General features: G+C 37.7%; 1 protein-coding gene and 1 long non-coding RNA gene across 2 annotated transcripts in view; one reads left to right on the top strand and one right to left on the bottom strand.

Moving 5' to 3' along the window:
* The window catches only part of ubtd2 (ubiquitin domain containing 2), a 75,134-nt gene that overhangs the window by 479 nt on the left and 53,952 nt on the right, over window positions 1-20,703 (bottom strand). Inside the window, exon 3 of the mRNA XM_043234615.1 lies at window positions 1-2,664. This exon is cut by the window's left edge and continues 479 nt beyond it. Within this exon, the coding sequence (XP_043090550.1) occupies window positions 2,249-2,664 (416 nt within the window). The 3' untranslated portion in view covers window positions 1-2,248. The remainder of the gene's footprint in view (window positions 2,665-20,703) is intronic.
* LOC122341244 lies at window positions 18,149-20,078 on the top strand. Its single transcript, XR_006250456.1, has 3 exons — window positions 18,149-19,465; window positions 19,576-19,858; window positions 19,990-20,078. It is a non-coding gene; the product is annotated as an uncharacterized LOC122341244 (long non-coding RNA).

The raw sequence follows: 20,703 nt of genomic DNA on the forward strand, positions 1-20,703 counted from the left end.
ATGACCATACATCAATGAAAATGCATAACATGACAAAGCCACTAAACTAAAGCCACATGTACTTTCATGACATGAATAAATAGGACTAACTAGCTTTAAAATAGATAGCGAGACAAACATGGTGCTAAATAAACACAAAGAGTAAACTGTTCAATATGAACATAAAGATTTTCACAAATTATCCAGAATGGTCACAAGTACTCATAGCAAGTATCCATTTAGTTAAAGTCAGTCACTGCATATATTATTAAAAAAAACAAAACAAAGTGTACCCATTTTGGACCAGCTGGAGTATTTTTATCAAGCCTGCATGGAAACACCCAGTAATGCATTACAATAATAAGCACCAAACATAAGCAGTATTCTTGTTGATTACAGTAGGTTATATATGGCTATTTATAAATCCTGACTGGAATTACTTGCAGATACCATTTCCTTTAAAGAAGGAAAGAAGCTAGAAGTTAAATAGTTAAGTGATTCTCTAGAATCAAGCTGTGTTTGGAGACCATGCTTGAAAGGTGACATCCTAATAGTTTATCTGACCATTACATATCATAAATGTATCCATTTTCAGTAAAACTTTATTTATTTTGGTAGTCTATTTAAGACATTCTACTAACAGTAAGACATAGTAATAAGTAATAAGTAAAGACTAACCACAGTTTCTTAAAACACTGGTTAATATACCTATATAACATTTATTCATGTGTATCTTGTGCATATTCAGCATATATTTAACTTGTGAGTTAGACCTGAGGTTTACACAAAAGTGATGTGACTTATTTTGTATTATTACCAATAATTACTTAATATAAATATGAAACAAATATTATTAAAAAAAAACATATAAAACATATATAAATAACAAATAATTTTTAGAAAATAAGGAAAATAAACTACTTTAATAAAACTTTTGATATTTTATATTTTGTTAATAAACAATACTGCAATAAAATCAGACAGATATACTAAAGTGTGCAAATATTTCATTAACCTTATAAAAACACATTCTCTATCAATAAAATAAGCATTTTTTTCTCTATTTTCAACTCTCAGTTTAATAGGACAAAGCCCTGAATCCATTTATTTGATACTATAGCACTAATGGGGTTGAGTCTGGTTCCTTTTAGAAAATTATATTTTACTGTTTTTATATGTGTGTATTTATTCACTATTTACTTACTATTTTATTAACTACTTCTTCCTCCGTTATATTGCTTACTGAGACAGTAGCTTCCCCATTCACATGTATACACACAGTTATTACATGATGACTCCCTTCTTACCCTTATATATCCTCAGGATGTGTGGAACAATGCATAGTTTTGCCAAATTCCAATTTTTCCCTTTTCAGCAGATAGTCTTTCAGGGATTGAGAAAATCGAATTTGATTGTTGGAGGAAATTAATTGGAATAACTTTCTAAGCTGAAATCTACCTGCCAAATGTGACAACTACCAACTCCACTAAAAGCACATTTAAATGTCTGTGGCAAAGGCAAATGTCTACTTGTCATACATTACATACATAATGAATTTTCCCTCTTTTGAAATGAAAGAGTAGAATGAATGCTGTTCAGAGAATTTATGTAATCAAAAATTTATCTGGAAAAAAGGAAAAAAACAACAACACAAGATTAAAGATGATGGACAACTGGACAAACCAAAACCGACAATGTTTTTGTGACATGTTACATCTTCTCTTTAAAAAAAATCTTTATATATTTTTGGTTACAGAGTTTCTAATAAAATTAAAAATAAGAATACAGTCCAACAAGTTATTCTCCTGTACCTGAAAGCCAATAGCAGTTTAAAATATACTTTTGGCCCCAATTGTCACTGTTTTATAATTCAAGTTCTAACCTGGTCTGCCTTGCAGACATATGATCTCGTCACAAGAAAAATGAAGAAAAGAATATGAAGCTTGTAACTTCATAATCTTCAAAATAAGAAACCATTATAAAGTTTCCTTTGCCAAAACCATACTTTGTGGACCTCTCTGATCAATTCAGGACTCCAGTGTTCTAGACCAGAGGTTTTTATACAGAAAATCTGAGTCTCAACTCCCTTAGAAAATCTATAAATCAAAGGCAGTGAGTGTTTGAAGGGAAAAGCCTCTAGAGGTTCACTCTAGACTTGAATGGCCAATCCAAAAATAGAGAAATCTTCTGAAAAATCTTGTGGCCTATGCACACTGATGTCCTCTCACATACACACACTTGGTGTGGTGGTTAATATCCCAACGAGTCATTAGTTTTCCACAGGAGTGGGGTTCTGTGGCAGTGGGGGGGTTATGGGAGGCTGGCTGACGATCACCTGCACGACATAGTCTCTGGATATCTTCAGTTCTTCCAGCTTCATCTTGTCTGTGAGTGGTCGGCCTGAGAAAAACCAGCGCTGGCTGGTGGCCACTACACCCTCCTGGGTTTGCAGACGGCACTTCATCTGCTGGACATTGTCGCTGGTGCGGACGGCCAGGCGTAGATCTCGTCCTGTGGAGAGACGCAGACGTAACTGACACTCCTGGCCTTCGTTAACTGGAGCTTCTGGGACCTCAATGGTCTCTGACTCGCTCTTTTCCTCGATCATGTTGACAGGGGGTGAAAGGCAGTAGACAGGCAGCTGGTAGCGATTCCCCAGCTCATCATAGCATTCAGTCAGAACACCTGGAGATGACACAAAAGAAGCATTTAAGCTACATTTACCTGTGATACTTTGAAAATAAAACATTTGTACGTCTGAGCAGTTTTTCACGTCAAAGATGTTTTTTTTTTTTTTTTTTTTTTTTTTTTACAAACATGACCAAATATTGGCACAAACCATGTCATATTTAACACTATTATTGTTACTAATCATTTAGGGTATGCATACATATTAAGTTCATACCTTTTGTAAAAGTCAATCGATCATTGCACACTGAGATATGGGTCTCCATGTGTTCACACTGCCTGGCTGCCTTTTTGAAAGCTGTCTAAACACTTTCACCTCAAGAGGACCCTGTTAAAAAAACCAGCATATGCTGGTTAGGTATGTTTTGAAGCTGAGATGCTGTTTTGAGCTGGTCCTTTGCTGGCTTATGCTGATACTTTACTTGTTTAAGCTTGTCCATTTTTTTTTAATTTTGGGCAAGTTTTACTACTCCTGTAAAATAAAGAGATTAATGGGTGACACTTTATAATAACTACACACTACGAAACATTAGTTAAGCATTAGTAAATACTCAATTAATCCTTTATAAATTGTTCCAAAAGTATTATACATTAGTAAGCAGTTTACAAGTGTATCTATAAATGCTTTGTTCTTGGGCATATATGTAATGTTTAATGTTTGTAGTTTTGTATCCCTCTGTGTTGTGTATTTTTTTCTGTTAGGAAGATTACTGAGCCTTTAAATCTCTTTATAATAGATATGCTTATAAATCAAGAACAATGGTTTATAAAGAATGAATCGACTATTTGCGAATGCTTAACTAATGATTCATGATGTATGGTTATTATAAAGTGCTCCCAATTAATGTTAAGACTTTTGCATATTATAACGTGAAACTTGGATGTGGGGTATAATTACATTAGATCCAATAGATAGTTTTAGCAACAGCACAAAACACAGTTAGCTGACTAGAATCCTAAGAATGTGTGCTTCTCTAAAATATTACTTAACAGGTATTACTGGCTTAAACTTTTTTCATCCAAAATAATAGAAATTAACCATTTCTGGCTGGTCTGTGGTTTAAAGTGAACTTAAATATATAAACAGTACTATGAAAATCACACAGTTTTAGTGTGACATTCAATAAGGAAAAGCATAATTTCATTGATTTTGGTAACAATAGATGTTCATAATAAAATATGTATGAACTTAAAACATGACCTAATTTTATAACCTAGTAAATATTGTCATTTTAATAAATTACATGAAATTTATTAAAATGACCTTCTCCTACAATTAAGCTTTCAAGCTTTTTTTAATGCTTTCAAGTTATTCTACACTGAACATCTATATAAATACTTTATAAACAGACTTTAAATATAAAATGATGGGTGTCACTTTAAGTTAGTCTTTATAAAATGGCTAATAATTTATTTTCACAGCTTTAAGATGAGATTTTTTTTTAATGTAACTATAGTTTATGCCTAAAGATGAAAGATGCAAGATGTTTGTACAAAGAAGAGCAATCAAAAACTTGTCATATCTGTCCAGGAAAAAAACGTTAATGCCCACAAAGCTATCAGCACCAATTTTAAGCATAATAATAATAATATTGTTCCAGGCTCGATTCTGTGTAATAGGCTTGGCTTTTTTGCTCAATGAATACAAATACACTATTATTGTGTAACTACGTATCTTTACCTTAAGCATGCATAGTGTTAAGTATAAAGGCTATTTTGAAGTCTGAATACAGACACATCACATGATGAGCATACTGCTTATGACATGGACACGCTGTGGATCTGTCCACTTTTCAACCAAAGAGGAAGTTGGAGGAATGAATCAATAAAATTGACAGGGTTCACCCCACAGGAACAATAAGATTACATCACTGGCTTCTTCCAAAGAGGAAATAAGTAATTGTAATAACAATGAGCTACACCTCCATGGGATTCAGTTAAAAAAAAAGTAACATTCATAATATCATGATGACACAGGTATTGTTTTAAAGGAGTAGGTTTTGTTTTAAAAGACAATTTTATTCATATCAGCAATACTACGATTTTATACTTTAGTTTATAGCAAAACTCTTTACTGCTTAAGCAGATCAATAAATATTGAATATTGAGTTATGAAATAATCATATACTAATAGCGATGGCACAATAGACAGGTGTCACGGTTCAGTACAAACTTCAATATGGGGTCACGGTTAAATGCGATTTCAGTACAACAGGGAAAAAAAAACAAATACTACGCTAATTTTATTTTGAGCAGACAGTAGTACACATTTTTTCCACCTAGATGTGAAATATTACATTACGTTATAATGTTATATATAATCTGCAGTACATACACATACAAAAAATATTTTATTTTATTAATTTATGTTAAGTTTCATTTCTTTCTTATGATTAATGCTTAATTAATGCTTAATTATTAAATCACAGAAAGGAAACTCAGATGACAGAAAGTTTATTTGTTTTATAAAAGCACAATGTTTCAATACAGACCATCATTATTAAGGCAATAATTAAAATTTTAAGTTGATTCTGGATACAACTGAAGTGATCACTCAGGTGCGCACACAAACAAAAAGCAATTTCAGCATTACTAGCTTAGCTAAACACAGTTTTTATCAAAATAAAATATAGCGAAGCAAACATCAGTGTATCACTACTGAAACATGACTAAAGTACAAAGCCTTTAATTTACATAATAAATATTTTAGCATTTATATATGTTAAATCGCAAATATGAAAATATTATGAACTATTTAGATTTGAGCAGAATGAGAATGGTAGGATACACAAACAAAAAAAAACCCCTCCATTTCGCAAACAGTTGAATCTTTAAACTCCTTTGTCAGTCTATGTGAGAGACACGTTTAGAATCAGCGCATTGTCATTGACTTGAGGCATTCGCTGTTCCTTCGTTGCCAGTTATCAAAAAGCACTGCATTGCTATGGGTTCTTCCTTCTGGATTGGGGGGTGGGGATGCCTGTATTTGTCATAAGGCTGCATACACCAAATATTTGTTGCATCCAGTAGTGACATAATAATCACGCAACACGTCTGCATTTGTGATTGAAGAAATGACAAACAACAAGCAAACCCCAAGAAGGCCTGTACATGGGTCTTGGTCTCAGGTTTCAGGGTTGAGTGGATCACATTAACCTTCCCATCTTGTGGCCGGATGAGACACCTACCGACCTGGTAACCCAGGTACTTTGCCTCAGAAAGTGCAAGGTGGCATTTGTGAGGGTTGGCGGTGAGCCCAGGCCTCCAGAGCTCTGACAGCCCCCTCTGCAGACAGTCCAAGTGACTCTCCCATGCCTCAGAACAGATCACTATGTCATCCAGGTAGGCCGCACAGGGAAGTTGTGATCAGGTTTTGGAACCATCACGATTGGATTGCTCGATTGCTCCTGTCTGCTGAGGCTCGATTGCTCCTGTCTGCTGAGAGGTTGGTTTGTTTGTAGCTGCGTGTAGCTTCGCTTTTCAATTTATCACCTCTTCTCTAACGATCAAATATAATTTAACTGTGTACATATCGTTGATACTATTAAATTAATCTAACTAATTAGACTGCTGTTAGTTCGTTCGCTTTAATCTAAAACTCGGCGGTGAGTTAGTACTCGTTAGCCGATTCACTTTCGCTCCCACCCGCGTTTTCGCGCCGATTGTGGGCTTTTTTCCCCCGCTCCTGTTCATTTGTTCCTCGCGCTGTTCGCTCCATTTTCACAAGCTCATCAAAACAAGAGTGGTAAGTGAATCCTTACGGTGAGTAAATGGCTTCTCCCTGCATCGTCTCTTGCACTGTCTGTCACATGTATAGCTTGTCCTTCTCTGTTAGCGATCAGGGATTCACGTGTGATAAATGCAGGGAAATAGCTAGGCTGACAGAGAAGGTTTTAGAATTAGAGACACGTATCCAAACTTTAATTGAGGACAGTAAGAATGCGAGGGCTGTAGATACTGCTTTGGATGCGACTAGTACAGTGAATCATGTACATTGTTCGGTTCCAGCTTCAGAGCCCGTGCAGCAGGGCAATTGGGTGACCGTGAGGCGGGCTAGTCGCGGGTCAAAACACCGCTCATCCGTTCCGATCAGAACATCAAACAGGTTCTCCCCACTCAGTGACGCACCCACTGAGAAACCTGATCAAAGTGCCCTAGTAATTGGCGATTCTATTGTACGGAACGTGAAAATAGAGACACCAGCCACCATAGTCCAATGCTTACCGGGAGCCAGAGCGTCTGACATCTTGTCAAATTTAAAAGTGCTGGCTAATGCTAAACGTAAATTTCGTAAGATTGTTATTCACGTCGGCGCTAATGATGTTCGACTTCGCCAGTCGGAGATCACTAAAAATAATATTAAAGAGGTGTGTGAATTTGCAAGCACGATGTCGGACAATGTAATCTGCTCTGGTCCCCCCTGCTTACCGGGTGATGAGATTCACAGCAGATTGCTGGGTCTCAATGGCTGGATGTCTAAGTGGTGCCCGCAGAACAACATAGGCTTTATAGACAATTGGATGAGTTTCTGGGGCAGACCTGACCTGTTGAAAAGAGATGGTCTTCACCCTCTTGGGGTGGTGCCGCTCTTCTATCTAGAAATATGGCATATAGTCTTATAGCTCCAACATGACCAACTAGTGCCCAGGTCAGGAAGCAGACAGACCGGCTAAACCGACCGTCTGCTAGCTGCCTCACGTCACAGAAGGCAGTTAATTCTCAGCACATAGAGACTCTTTCACCTAGATATCACACTATAGAGACTGTGTCTGTTCCCGAATTAGAATATGCAGAGAACGTCCAAACCTAATCAAAAGCAATAATTTAATTAATGTCCAACAAATTAAAACTACCTATAATTCAAATAAGCAAACGATAAAACTTGGCTCAAGCTAAATATTAGATCACTTTCCACAAAAGCACTTTATGTATATGATTTGATCAATGATCAGAAGCTAGATTTGCTTTGTTTGACAGAAACCTGGCTAAAACCAGATGATTATATTACTCTAAATGAATCTACCCCCCAAAATTATTTCTATAAAAATGAGCCACGTTTAAAAGGTAGAGGGGGAGGTGTTGCTACAATTTATAACAATATTCTTAGTACTTCTCAGAGGGCAGGCTTTAAATATAACTCATTTGAAGTTTTGGTGCTGCATATAACATTATCTACAGAATCATGTGCTAGTGATAAATCTTCTGTCATGTTTGTACTGGCTACTGTATACAGGCCACCAGGACACAGCACAGATTTCATCAAAGAATTTGCTGATTTTCTAACTGAGTTAGTACTGGCCGCAGATAAAGTCTTAATTGTTGGCAATTTTAATATCCATGTTGATAATGAAAAAGACTCATTAGGATCAGCTTTCTTAGACATTTTAAACTCCATTGGGGTTAGACAACACGTCTCTGGACCTACTCATTGTCAAAATCATACTCTAGATCTAATACTGTCACATGGAATAGATGTTAAAATGGTTGAAGTACTGCAGCAAAGTGATGACATTTCAGATCACTATCTAGTCTTGTGTGAACTCTGTATAGTTAAACCTGTAAACTCTGCACCTTATTACAAGTATGGTAGAACCATCACTTCCACCACAAAAGAAAGCTTTCTAAATAACCTTCCTGACTTATCTCAATTCCTTAGTTCATCCAATACGATGCAAAAACTTGATGATGTAACAGAAACTATGCACTCTCTTTTTCTAGCACTTTAGATACAGTTGCTCCTTTGCACTTAAAAAGATAAAAGAAAACAATCTGACTCCATGGTATAATGACAACACACACACCCTAAAGAGAGCAGCCCGGAAAATGGAGCGCAGGTGGAGAAAAACCAAATTAGAAGTATTTCGTATTGCCTGGCGGGAGAGTATGCTGTCATACAGAAAAGCATTAAAAATAGCAAGATCTGATTATTTTTCATCCCTTTTAGAAGAAAACAAACACAACCCCGGTATTTATTCAGTACAGTGACTAAATTAACAAAAATAAAGCATCAGCAGGTGCTAATATGCCCCAAGAGTATAGCTGCAATGAGTTCATGAATTTCTTTACTTCTAAGATTGATACCATCAGAGATAAAATTGTAACTATGCAGCCGTCAACTACAGTTTCACATCAGATAATGAGCTTTAGATCCCTAAGGAAAAATTACACTCTTTCTCTATTATAGGAGAAGAAGACTTGTACAAACTTGTTAAATCATCTAAACCAGCAACATGTATGTTAGACCCTATTCCATCTAAACTATTAAAAGATCTGCTTCCAGAAGTCATAGATCCTATTTTGAACATTATTAATTCATCATTGTCATTAGGATATGTTCCCAAAACCTTTAAACTGGCTGTAGTTAAACCTCTCATTAAGAAACCACATCTTGATCCCAAAGACTTAGTAAATTACAGACCAATCTCTAATCTCCTTTTCTGTCAAAGATACTAGAAAAGGTAGTATCCTCACAACTGTATTCCTTTTTAGAAAAAAATGGTGTCTGTGAGGATTTCCAATCAGGTTTTAGACCGTACCATAGTACTGAGACTGCTCTCATTAGAGTTACTAATGACCTGCTTCTATCATCTGATCGTGGTTTTATCTCGTTATTAGTGCTATTAGATCTTAGCGCAGCATTCGATACTATCGATCACAACATTCTCTTGGATAGACTAGAAAACTATGTTGGCATTAGAGGAAGCGCCTTAGCATGGTTTACATCATATCTATCTGACCGCTATCAGTTTGTGGCATTAAATGAGGAGGTATCATATCGATCAAAAGTGAAATATGGAGTTCCTCAAGGCTCAGTGCTAGGACCGTTACTTTTCAACCTTTACATGTTACCTCTGGGAGATATTATCAGGAGTCATGGTGTTAGCTTTCACTGCTATGCTGATGATACTCAGCTCTATATTTCAGCGCAGCCTGGTGATACACACCAAATTGAGAATCTAACAGAATGCATAGTCGATATAAAAGCTGGATGATGAGTAACTTCTTAATGTTAAATTCTGAAAAAACAGAGGTGCTAATAATTGGACCTAAAAACCCCACATATAATAATCTAGAACACAGCCTATCACTTGATGGCTGCTCTGTTAATTCTTCATCATCAGTTAGGAACCTAGGTGTGCTGTTTGACCGCAATCTTTCCTTTGAAAATCATGTTTCTAGCATCTGTAAAACTGCGTTTTTCCATCTTAAAAATATATCTAAATTACGACCTATGCTTTCAACCTCTAATGCAGAAATATTAATTCATGCGTTTATGACCTCAAGGTTAGATTATTGCAATGCTTTATTGGGTGGTTGTTCTGCACGCTTAATAAACAAACTTCAGCTAGTCCAAAACGCAGCAGCCAGAGTCCTTACTAGAACTAGGAAGTATGATCACATTAGCCCAGTTCTGTCAACACTGCACTGGCTCCCTATCAAACATCGAATAGATTTTAAAATCCTATTAATTACCTATAAAGCCCTGAATGGTTTAGCTCCTCAATACTTGAGCGAGCTCTTATCACATTATAGTCCTGCACGTCCGCTGCGTTCTCAAAACTCTGGCCATTTGATAATACCTAGAATATCAAAATCAACTGCGGGCGGCAGATCATTTTCCTATCTAGCACCTAAACTCTGGAACAATCTCCCTAACTCTGTTCGGGAAGCAGACACACTCTGCCAGTTTAAATCTAGATTAAAGACACATCTTTTTAACTTAGCCTACACATAACACACCAACACACCTTTTATTATTCAAATCCGTTAAAGGATTTTTAGGCTGCATTACTTAGATTTGCTGGAACCGGGAACACTACTCCTAAAATACGATGTACTTGTGACATCGTAAAAGAATGGCATCTACGCTAATATTAGTCCTGTTTCTTTCTCAATCTGTTTTCACAGTTTGTATCCAGACTAGATGGTGGATCAGCACCCAGAGATTATGTTCATCAGAGACCAGAAAACCTAGATGCGCCCGTCGACAGATCACCAGATCCTGATGCACACACACACACACACACACGCACACACTAAGTCATTTACACTACCTGACACAGCTGCGTTTAAAATTGAACTGGAGGTTAAGTGCTGGGCGTCCGGTCAGAGGAGAACTGACCCCAACTGAGTCTGGTTTCTCCCAAGGTTTTTTTTTCTCCATTCTATATGCATGGGGTTTTGTTTCCTTGCCGCTGTCGCCTCTGGCTTGCTTGGTTGGGGACACTTAACTTCTAGTGACTATCGTTGAATTGACTACAGAGACCGTCTCTGCATTTAATAAGAAATTGGTCACTCTCGTCACTATATATCCCTGTCATTATACTGTACAGTGCTTTGATGCAACCTGTGTTGTTAAAAGCGCTATATAAATAAAAATGATTGATTGAAATGATTGATTGGGCTGAACCAAGGGCTTATGGTTCTATCACCCCTAACTTTAGCATCTCTTGTACTTTTTCCTCAATAGTCTGCCGATGAGCCTCAGGGACATGGTGGGGTCTGGATGTCGTGCTGTAGGAAAAAAACATATCAGAGATCTGACTGATCAGGTGCTGCAGCTCCACTTTCTGGGCAGCCGAGAAATGGTTGACTTCTACAACCATGGGATCACCACAGGATGGTGGCAGGCTGGTCTCTAGGCCTGACCCACTTTGAGGTTGATGTTGTAAAGCTGATTTGCTCTCCTTTCAAGCTGCCGCACACAGCAGCTAAACGGTCCAATTTTCTCCAACACAGTATAGAAGCCCTGCCAGGTGGCCAGGAACTTGGGGCATTGGCAGCATTGGGGACCAGGACCGTGACTTGGTGTCCGGGCTGTTGGGCCCCCAGACTTATGGCGTGATTCAGTTGATCTTCTCCTTCATCAGCTTCATGTGTTCCACCATGTTGCTCCCAGGCTTCCTTTGGCACGTTCAGGAGGCCGTGGGGTTGTTAGCCAGAGAGAAGCTCAAACGGGGTGAAACCACATGAGGGCCCAGTCGCGCTTGTCCTCAGAGTCCACCGGCCTTAGCTGAGCTCCTGGGCAATGGCTTTTCAGAGTGGCACTGCCTCTGGATACTGGCTGGCATAGTCTTAGGCAGTGGCCCTACAAGTTCCACCCTGATGCGCTCAAATGGCACCTTGATGATGGGCAGAGGGATCAGCGGACTTGGGGGAGGCATCTTGGGTGATGTCACCTGGCAGGAAGGGCATGCTTGTCCGAACCTGAATGGTGTTAGCTGCCTACAGATGTCCTGCCATGGGGTGTGAATGTGCCAGTTCCAGTACTGTCTCTGTCGTTGTGCATGGCACGACCAACAGCAATTTTTCCTCCCAACTTCACTGAGTGACACAGAACAGCAGGCCATTCTGGACAATGAAATGCAGGAGAGGATGGGGCCCAGGCTGAGCTTCTTTGCTCTCACCACATTCCCCACTGTAACGGGGTGAAGAATCACATGACAAGGATAGCTCAAATAAAGTACCCCTGAGGATGGATTTAGTTACAGCGTGATAAAACAGTGAAGGATCAAAGTGGGTGCTCCAGTAATGTGCATGCTCTCTTCCTCGTGGTGCAATGGGTCCGGGCTGTGCTCGTGTAAGGATGATCGGTCCGTCTGCTTTCAGGGCGATGCTGCTGACTCCTCGGGATGCTCGTCACAAAAGTATGTTTTTATTAATACTTTAAGTGTATTTTACTGTTCATATTTGTGTGTTTTTCAAAATAAATAAACTTAATTTATTAAGAAACTGTATTCATCATTCACAGCCTTTGGAACATCCACTACATTAGTTTGGGCTTTAGAAGACCCAGATTAGGTCTAATTGTATGTCTGCCCATAGAAAATAAATAATTCAAAAAAAAAAATTAACTGATGATACGCACCTTAGTTATGTCGCTACAATGAAACTTTGGTCACCAGATTATTTTGTAGTTACATAACTGTTATATACTGTAATTTTGTTATCTGAGAGCACACACACCTTCAACGTTCTTAATATTCTTAAACTTACTGTTACAACAAGTGAAAACATTTTCAGACGACTCTGCACACTTGGGCAGGGAACTAAATGTATCATTCAACCTGATATGTGAAATAATTTCACAATGTTTTATCAGCATTTGATCAGAATTGACTCAAAAGAATGAATCATTAATAAATGAGCATCTCTCACTGAAATAGATTTGAAATAATCTTAGTATACTTGTGTATATGTAACTTGTGTTCCATTAATATGAAGTTTAAGATGAGTATAACCCACAGTAGTAACCCAAAATAAAAGTACTGTTTTTTTCACAAAAAAAGTAAAAGTACCCATCTGTAAATACACTAAAAGTAGTTACCCAACAAAAAAAGAAGTAAATGTAACTACTGTCATCTGTTTAGAAGCTATTTCTTAGCGATCAGTCAAGTAATTGACCTAGTAAGAGCCTGACAGACCCATAAAACTGCTTTTATCTAATAACAGCTGCAACATAATCCCTAAGGCAAATAGCTGTATTTTTTTCTTAATGCTTTAGATTACAGCCCACAGTGTTACACAGAATTTACAGCATACCTATTTTGAACCTAGAGTACCTCCACAGTACCTACTCGTAAGTATAAGGGAACAATATATAATGTTTGGGAAATAAGGGGGTAATAACCTGTGAAATTATAAAGCATTTATACAGTAAATATTGTAAAACTAAAAGGTACCTATTCTGAAATTCCTTAGTATGTACTACACACTTACTGAAAATGTACAGCCGTATGTAAAAGGAAACAATGTGCAATGTTTAGGGGGATAGGAGGGCAATGACTTGGAAAATGAAAAGTATTTGTACTATTAGTATATTTTATAAATAAGGTGTAACTATTCTAAGATTATGTGGTATGCATGACATACTGTGTTAATTAAAAATATTATGATTAGTCTTATTGTAATAACAAAATATAATGCAGTACATTTTTCCACCAAATACTGGGCATTATTACACCACATCTCTTACATTACTGATACAAATAGTAAACTGTTTAAAACCACAAGTCTTCATAATTTTACCAGTTTACTTAAGAATATGCTATAATATGTGCTGTTTCTTTATGTGAAATCAGAGATTACTGTGGAAATAATATAATGAATTTCTGCTATGATTTGGTTCAGAAATTTACATTTAAAAATTTACCTGATGAAAGAGAACTGCATATGGTCATCTCAGCAACGAGTCCACCAGCAGCATTGTACAGTGCAGTACAGAAAAAATAGATTATCTGTTTCCAGTAGCTCTCATGATAAAATATAAATATAACATCATAATACACAACATGTATATTTACTCTATCATTTATGTTTTCTTGATAGCTGTAATATGTGTGTGGTTTGAGGCAATTAGAATAAAATGTACTGCAATATTTTTCTTAACTACTATACAAAAATACTTGTTTCATGTAGTTACTGTGTAAGTTTGACATTCACGGGTTGAAATCTAAAGCAAAACCTTGTTATCTTCTTGTTACTGTGTTAAGCATGACATTATACATTTTACAAGTTATACTACAATAGATATGTTTCACAGTTGTTAATTAACTGTACTTCTGCTACTATGAAGGTTATCGGGCCATCTCCTCTACACCACCAGAGGGAGGTCTCGCCAGAGTATTAACCGGCCTTTTGAACTCTATTGCTCATACTGCCTCTTACATGGAGCTGAGCACGCACACCTGTACCCTTCATTACGTCCACTGCTCATTAGTCCCTTTATTTAAATGGACTAGTCAGTTCAACCTGTGCAAAGTCTTGATTTGCTATGGTGATCAATTCTGAGCATTACCCATTGTATTCTCTGCCTTGTTACCTACCTTGTACTTTTAACATCACAGTGCTTTGATGCAACCTGTGTTGTTAAAAGCGCTATATAAATAAAAATGATTGATTGATTGTACTGTTTATCCTGTTCTCTGATTGTTCTCTGTCTGCCCCGACCTTCTGCTCAACTGTTATGATTTTTGGATTGTCTCCCTTGCTCTGTTTTGTTGTTTTGACCCTGCTTGTACAACCACCGCGCATCTACTTATTCTGTAAATCGTATTCTGGATTCTAGGTTGAGAGGAGATGTGAAGTAATAATACCCAGTATCTAGTGTAAAAATATACTGCATCATATATTTTGTTATTATAATAAGACTTCTAAATCATAATATTATTAACTAACACAAAACATACTGTTCCCTTATACTTACAAGTAAGTTCTGTGGAGGTACTCTATAGGGAACCTGCTGAACCTGCAGAACATCAAACCGGTTCTCCCTACTCAGTGATACACCCACTAAGATTCTTGATGAAAGTGCTCTAGAAATTGGATTCTATTCTTCAGAATGTGAAAATAGAGACCAGCCACCATAATTCAATGTTTACCAGGAGCCTGACATCTTGGCAAATTTAAAAGAGCTGGCTAATGCTAAATGTAACCCGTGACACCCAAATTTTGTATAACTTGTCTATCAATGGACCAGTAATTTCAGAAGTGTAGATTCGTCCTAAGAGAGAGATTTTGCAACAGCAGTGAACACACAGACACAAAATTTAAGGTAAGAATTGAAGGAAATTTGTATTTTAACAATGAGCAAAACAAAAATAAAAAAAATAAGCAAACTTCTATGACTTTCTTTTCTTACAGGGCTGTCTTGCAATACTACTTATCAGAGTAAGTTGATATTTCTTGCTTTTTTGTTTCTTTGTTAACAGCTAATTCACATAGTTGATGATAACTGATGTTTGGTATAAACCCTGTCATAAACTATTTCCCTTATCTCTGATTTGCTATTATTTTTGTTCTTTAGGTTAGTTACTCAATGCTGAAAATGTTAACAATAAACCTTTACACATTAAACAGAATAAATGTACAATCAGTCATTCAAAGACGAGTATGTTCAACCTTGATGTTCTTTCAACAGGATTGTTCAAAGGGTCCGATTAACGGGCGGCTCGCCAGTCCAACTTTTCCGTTACACACACAGTTGAGACGATTCACACTCCAGGAAGGGTTCACACTTCACTCGATTCGCATCCAAGCGGACTATATTCTGTGGCAAGGAAACTCAGTCTAATGTACATATAAGGAAGGAAAATCCTGATGGTAACTGGTTGAAGATACACTCTCAACCGTGCTCCGCTTTTCTCTCAATCATTTAGGAAGCACTACAGTTTTTTTCTATTGCTAACATCCTTTTGTCCAATTTCTAGTCACATTTTCAAAACTCTAAACACAATTAGCACAACATCCGTTTGTTGTAACCATACCATTAACACAATTCATGTTGTTTTCACACAATATTCAGTCAATTAACACATTTTTAAAATGCTTACATTTTCTTTTTACACAAGTTTACCCCATAGCAAAATCATGGCTCTTTCTTATCATTTTTACAAATGCTTAAACACAGCATGTCAAAAATAAAGAGCTAATGTTCCAAACTCTAACTATATTGTAAAGCCTCTACTTCTGTAAAAACAGCAGCTTAAAAGAGCTGATAATAATTATTTTAATTACTGATAATTAAGAGATAGCTGATTCCAATCTTATTGATTAATTCCAAGTAATGGATTACATGGATTTGAACACTTTCTGGACTGGTTTTTGTTCAAAACAATACAGAACAACAGAAAAACTGAAAAAGAAAGAAGATGTCGGGACGAGGAAGAGTTGGACGAGGGAGAGGACAAGGTAGACGAGGGAGAGGACAAGGTAGACGAGGGAGAGGAGAAGGTGGACGAGGGAGAGGAGAAGCTGGACTAGGGAGAGGAGAAGGTGGACGAGGGAGAGGAGAAGGTGGACGAGGGAGAGGAGAAGCTGGACTAGGGAGAGGGCAAGGTGGACTAGGGAGAGGAGAAGCTGGACCGGGACAAGGTAGAAGAGGTAGGGGTAGAGTAAGAGCTGTAAGAGTAAGAGCTGTTGTTACAGATGAAATAAGAGCCACTATTACAGTTTTTTTCTATTGCTAACATCCTTTTGTCCAATTTCTAGTCACATTTTCAAAACTCTAAACACAATTAGCACAACATCCGTTTGTTGTAACCATACCATTAACACAATTCATGTTGTTTTCACACAATATTCAGTCAATTAACACATTTTTAAAATGCTTACATTTTCTTTTTACACAAGTTTACCCCATAGCAAAATCATGGCTCTTTCTTATCATTTTTACAAATGCTTAAACACAGCATGTCAAAAATAAAGAGCTAATGTTCCAAACTCTAACTATATTGTAAAGCCTCTACTTCTGTAAAAACAGCAGCTTAAAAGAGCTGATAATAATTATTTTAATTACTGATAATTAAGAGATAGCTGATTCCAATCTTATTGATTAATTCCAAGTAATGGATTACATGGATTTGAACACTTTCTGGACTGGTTTTTGTTCAAAACAATACAGAACAACAGAAAAACTGAAAAAGAAAGAAGATGTCGGGACGAGGAAGAGTTGGACGAGGGAGAGGACAAGGTAGACGAGGGAGAGGACAAGGTAGACGAGGGAGAGGAGAAGGTGGACGAGGGAGAGGAGAAGCTGGACTAGGGAGAGGAGAAGGTGGACGAGGGAGAGGAGAAGGTGGACGAGGGAGAGGAGAAGCTGGACTAGGGAGAGGCAAGGTGGACTAGGGAGAGGAGAAGCTGGACCGGGACAAGGTAGAAGAGGTAGGGGTAGAGTAAGAGCTGTAAGAGTAAGAGCTGTTGTTACAGATGAAATAAGAGCCACTATTATTGACCACGTGATAAACCATGGTCTGTCATTGAGAGAGGCAGGTGAAAGAGTCCAGCCCAATCTTAGACGGTCAACTGTGGCATCCATTATCCGAATTTTTCAACAAACCAACAGGTAAGCAATGAGTTTCGTGGAGGGCCATAATTGCAGTTGTAATGTATCACAATAACTGTTGGCCGCCAAGATACAAATACAAATATGTACTTTTATTTTGTTCCTCTAAAGAACACAACGACTTCCTTGCTCTGGGGAAGAAGAAAACTGCTCACTGAGGACCAAGAGCATGCTATTGTAGGGTGGGTTATAGCTGACAATGCAATAAAACTTAGAGAAATTCAATCCAGAATTGTACAGGACAACCTGGTATTCCAGAATGTGGAAAGCATCAGCCTGGCTACCATCACTCGAACTCTGAACAAACACAGAATTCGAATGAAACAGCTGTACAAAGTGCCCTTTGAAAGAAACAGTGAGCGGGTCAAGGAACTCCGACACCAATATGTCCAGGTGCCTATACAGTACATCCAATTCTTTTATGCTACTCTACAGTTTTTTTTCCACTACTATCAATTACTACTCAAGTAAACATACCCACACAGTGAAAAGCATTTAAACATCATGTGTTTAATTTCTTTCAGAGAGTTATGGAGTTGGAGGCTAATCAGACACCACATAAATTCATTTATGTAGATGAGGCAGGATTTAACCTGGCAAAAACTCGTGAGACGAGGAAGAAATCTGATTGGAAAAGGGCCACTGCTGATGTTCCGGGTCAAAGAGGAGCAAATATCACAATGTGTGCTGCAATCTCAAGTGCTGGTTTGGTCCTGCAGAAAAGCCAGATCGGTCCCTTCAACACAGAGCGCCTTCTTTTGTTTTTAGATGACCTCCACCAACAACTGGTACCAGCAGCAGAAAGGGAACAAGTAGGAGGAAACATGAGGACATTTGTGATTGTATGGGACAATGTAGCGTTCCACCATTCACATGCAATCACAAATTGGTTTGCAGCCCATCTGAGAATGATTTCTCTTTTTCTTCCTCCGTACTCTCCTTTCCTCAATCCTGTTGAGGAATTTTTTTCTGCCTGGAGGTGGAAAGTCTATGATCATAGACCACATGATCAGATGTCCCTCCTGGATGCCATGGAGGCTGGCTGCCGAGATATCTCCGCTGAAGACTGCCAAGGCTGGATAAGGCATGCTAAACGTTTCTATCCCAGATGCATAGCAAGAGAAAATATAAGATGTGATGTCGATGAGAACATGTGGCCAGTTGCTGAAGATCGTATAGATTAGAACTTTATTTCTGTTTTTTTGTTTTTTGTCTGTTTTTTTTTTTTTTTTTTTAACTAAAGGCCAAAGGCCTGTATATTTTTTTTGGATCACTGACAGCAATTTCATTTTGCTAATTTACTTCAGCAATTCTGTCACTTTTCTTTTACATTTCATAAATTACTGATGAGTCCTCAACTATGCTGTACACATACTGCCCTACAGTAATCCACACATACACAAACACTGGTTTCCATTTTTTTGTGGGGACTCTCAAATATCTAATCTTGTTTTCTCAAGAGGACCAAATAAAGTGTCCCCACAAGGTCAAACCAAAACACAAAGTAATGCAGATTTTTGTAATTAATTGTTAGCATTTTGTCAGTCTATGTGTTATGATTGACTATATGTTTCTGTTGGATTGAAAACTAGTGCTAATGTTTTGATTGAATGATTCAATTTTGAATCAGGTTTGCTGTGTTTTGATAGAGTTAGTATATGTAGAAAAAGGTACTCAGCATTTTGAAATGGAGAGTTTGTATTTATTTAACAAAACATGGTTTTGGCCAGAAAATTATCAATTTGGCTAATTGTGTGATGTTAGTGTGTTGCTGTGTTAAGAGTTTAGAAAAAGTATTTTAAGTATTGGTAAATGCTTGTTAGCAATTGAAAAAAACTGTATTGACCACGTGATAAACCATGGTCTGTCATTGAGAGAGGCAGGTGAAAGAGTCCAGCCCAATCTTAGACGGTCAACTGTGGCATCCATTATCCGAATTTTTCAACAAACCAACAGGTAAGCAATGAGTTTCGTGAGGGCCATAATTGCAGTTGTAATGTATCACAATAACTGTTGGCCGCCAAGATACAAATACAAATATGTACTTTTATTTTGTTCCTCTAAAGAACACAACGACTTCCTTGCTCTGGGGGAAGAAGAAAACTGCTCACTGAGGACCAAGAGCATGCTATTGTAGGGTGGGTTATAGCTGACAATGCAATAAAACTTAGAGAAATTCAATCCAGAATTGTACAGGACAACCTGGTATTCCAGAATGTGGAAAGCATCAGCCTGGCTACCATCACTCGAACTCTGAACAAACACAGAATTCGAATGAAACAGCTGTACAAAGTGCCCTTTGAAAGAAACAGTGAGCGGGTCAAGGAACTCCGACACCAATATGTCCAGGTGCCTATACAGTACATCCAATTCTTTTATGCTACTCTACAGTTTTTTCCACTACTATCAATTACTACTCAAGTAAACATACCCACACAGTGAAAAGCATTTAAACATCATGTGTTTAATTTCTTTCAGAGAGAGTTATGGAGTTGGAGGCTAATCAGACACCACATAAATTCATTTATGTAGATGAGGCAGGATTTAACCTGGCAAAAACTCGTAGACGCAGGAAGAAATCTGATTGGAAAAAGGGCCACTGCTGATGTTCCGGGTCAAAGAGGAGCAAATATCACAATGTGTGCTGCAATCTCAAGTGCTGGTTTGGTCCTGCAGAAAAGCCAGATCGGTCCCTTCAACACAGAGCGCCTTCTTTTGTTTTTAGATGACCTCCACCAACAACTGGTACCAGCAGCAGAAAGGGAACAAGTAGGAGGAAACATGAGGACATTTGTGATTGTATGGGACAATGTAGCGCGTTCCACCATTCACATGCAATCACAAATTGGTTTGCAGCCCATCTGAGAATGATTTCTCTTTTTCTTCCTCCGTACTCTCCTTTCCTCAATCCTGTTGAGGAATTTTTTCTGCCTGGAGGTGGAAAGTCTATGATCATAGACCACATGATCAGATGTCCCTCCTGGATGCCATGGAGGCTGGCTGCCGAGATATCTCCGCTGAAGACTGCCAAGGCTGGATAAGGCATGCTAAACGTTTCTATCCCAGATGCATAGCAAGAGAAAATATAAGATGTGATGTCGATGAGAACATGTGGCCAGTTGCTGAAGATCGTATAGATTAGAACTTTATTTCTGTTTTTTTGTTTTTGTCTGTTTTTTTTTTTTTTTTTTTAA

The sequence above is a fragment of the Puntigrus tetrazona genome, unplaced genomic scaffold, assembly GCF_018831695.1.
Source record: "Puntigrus tetrazona isolate hp1 unplaced genomic scaffold, ASM1883169v1 S000001179, whole genome shotgun sequence".
NCBI lineage: Eukaryota > Metazoa > Chordata > Actinopteri > Cypriniformes > Cyprinidae > Puntigrus > Puntigrus tetrazona.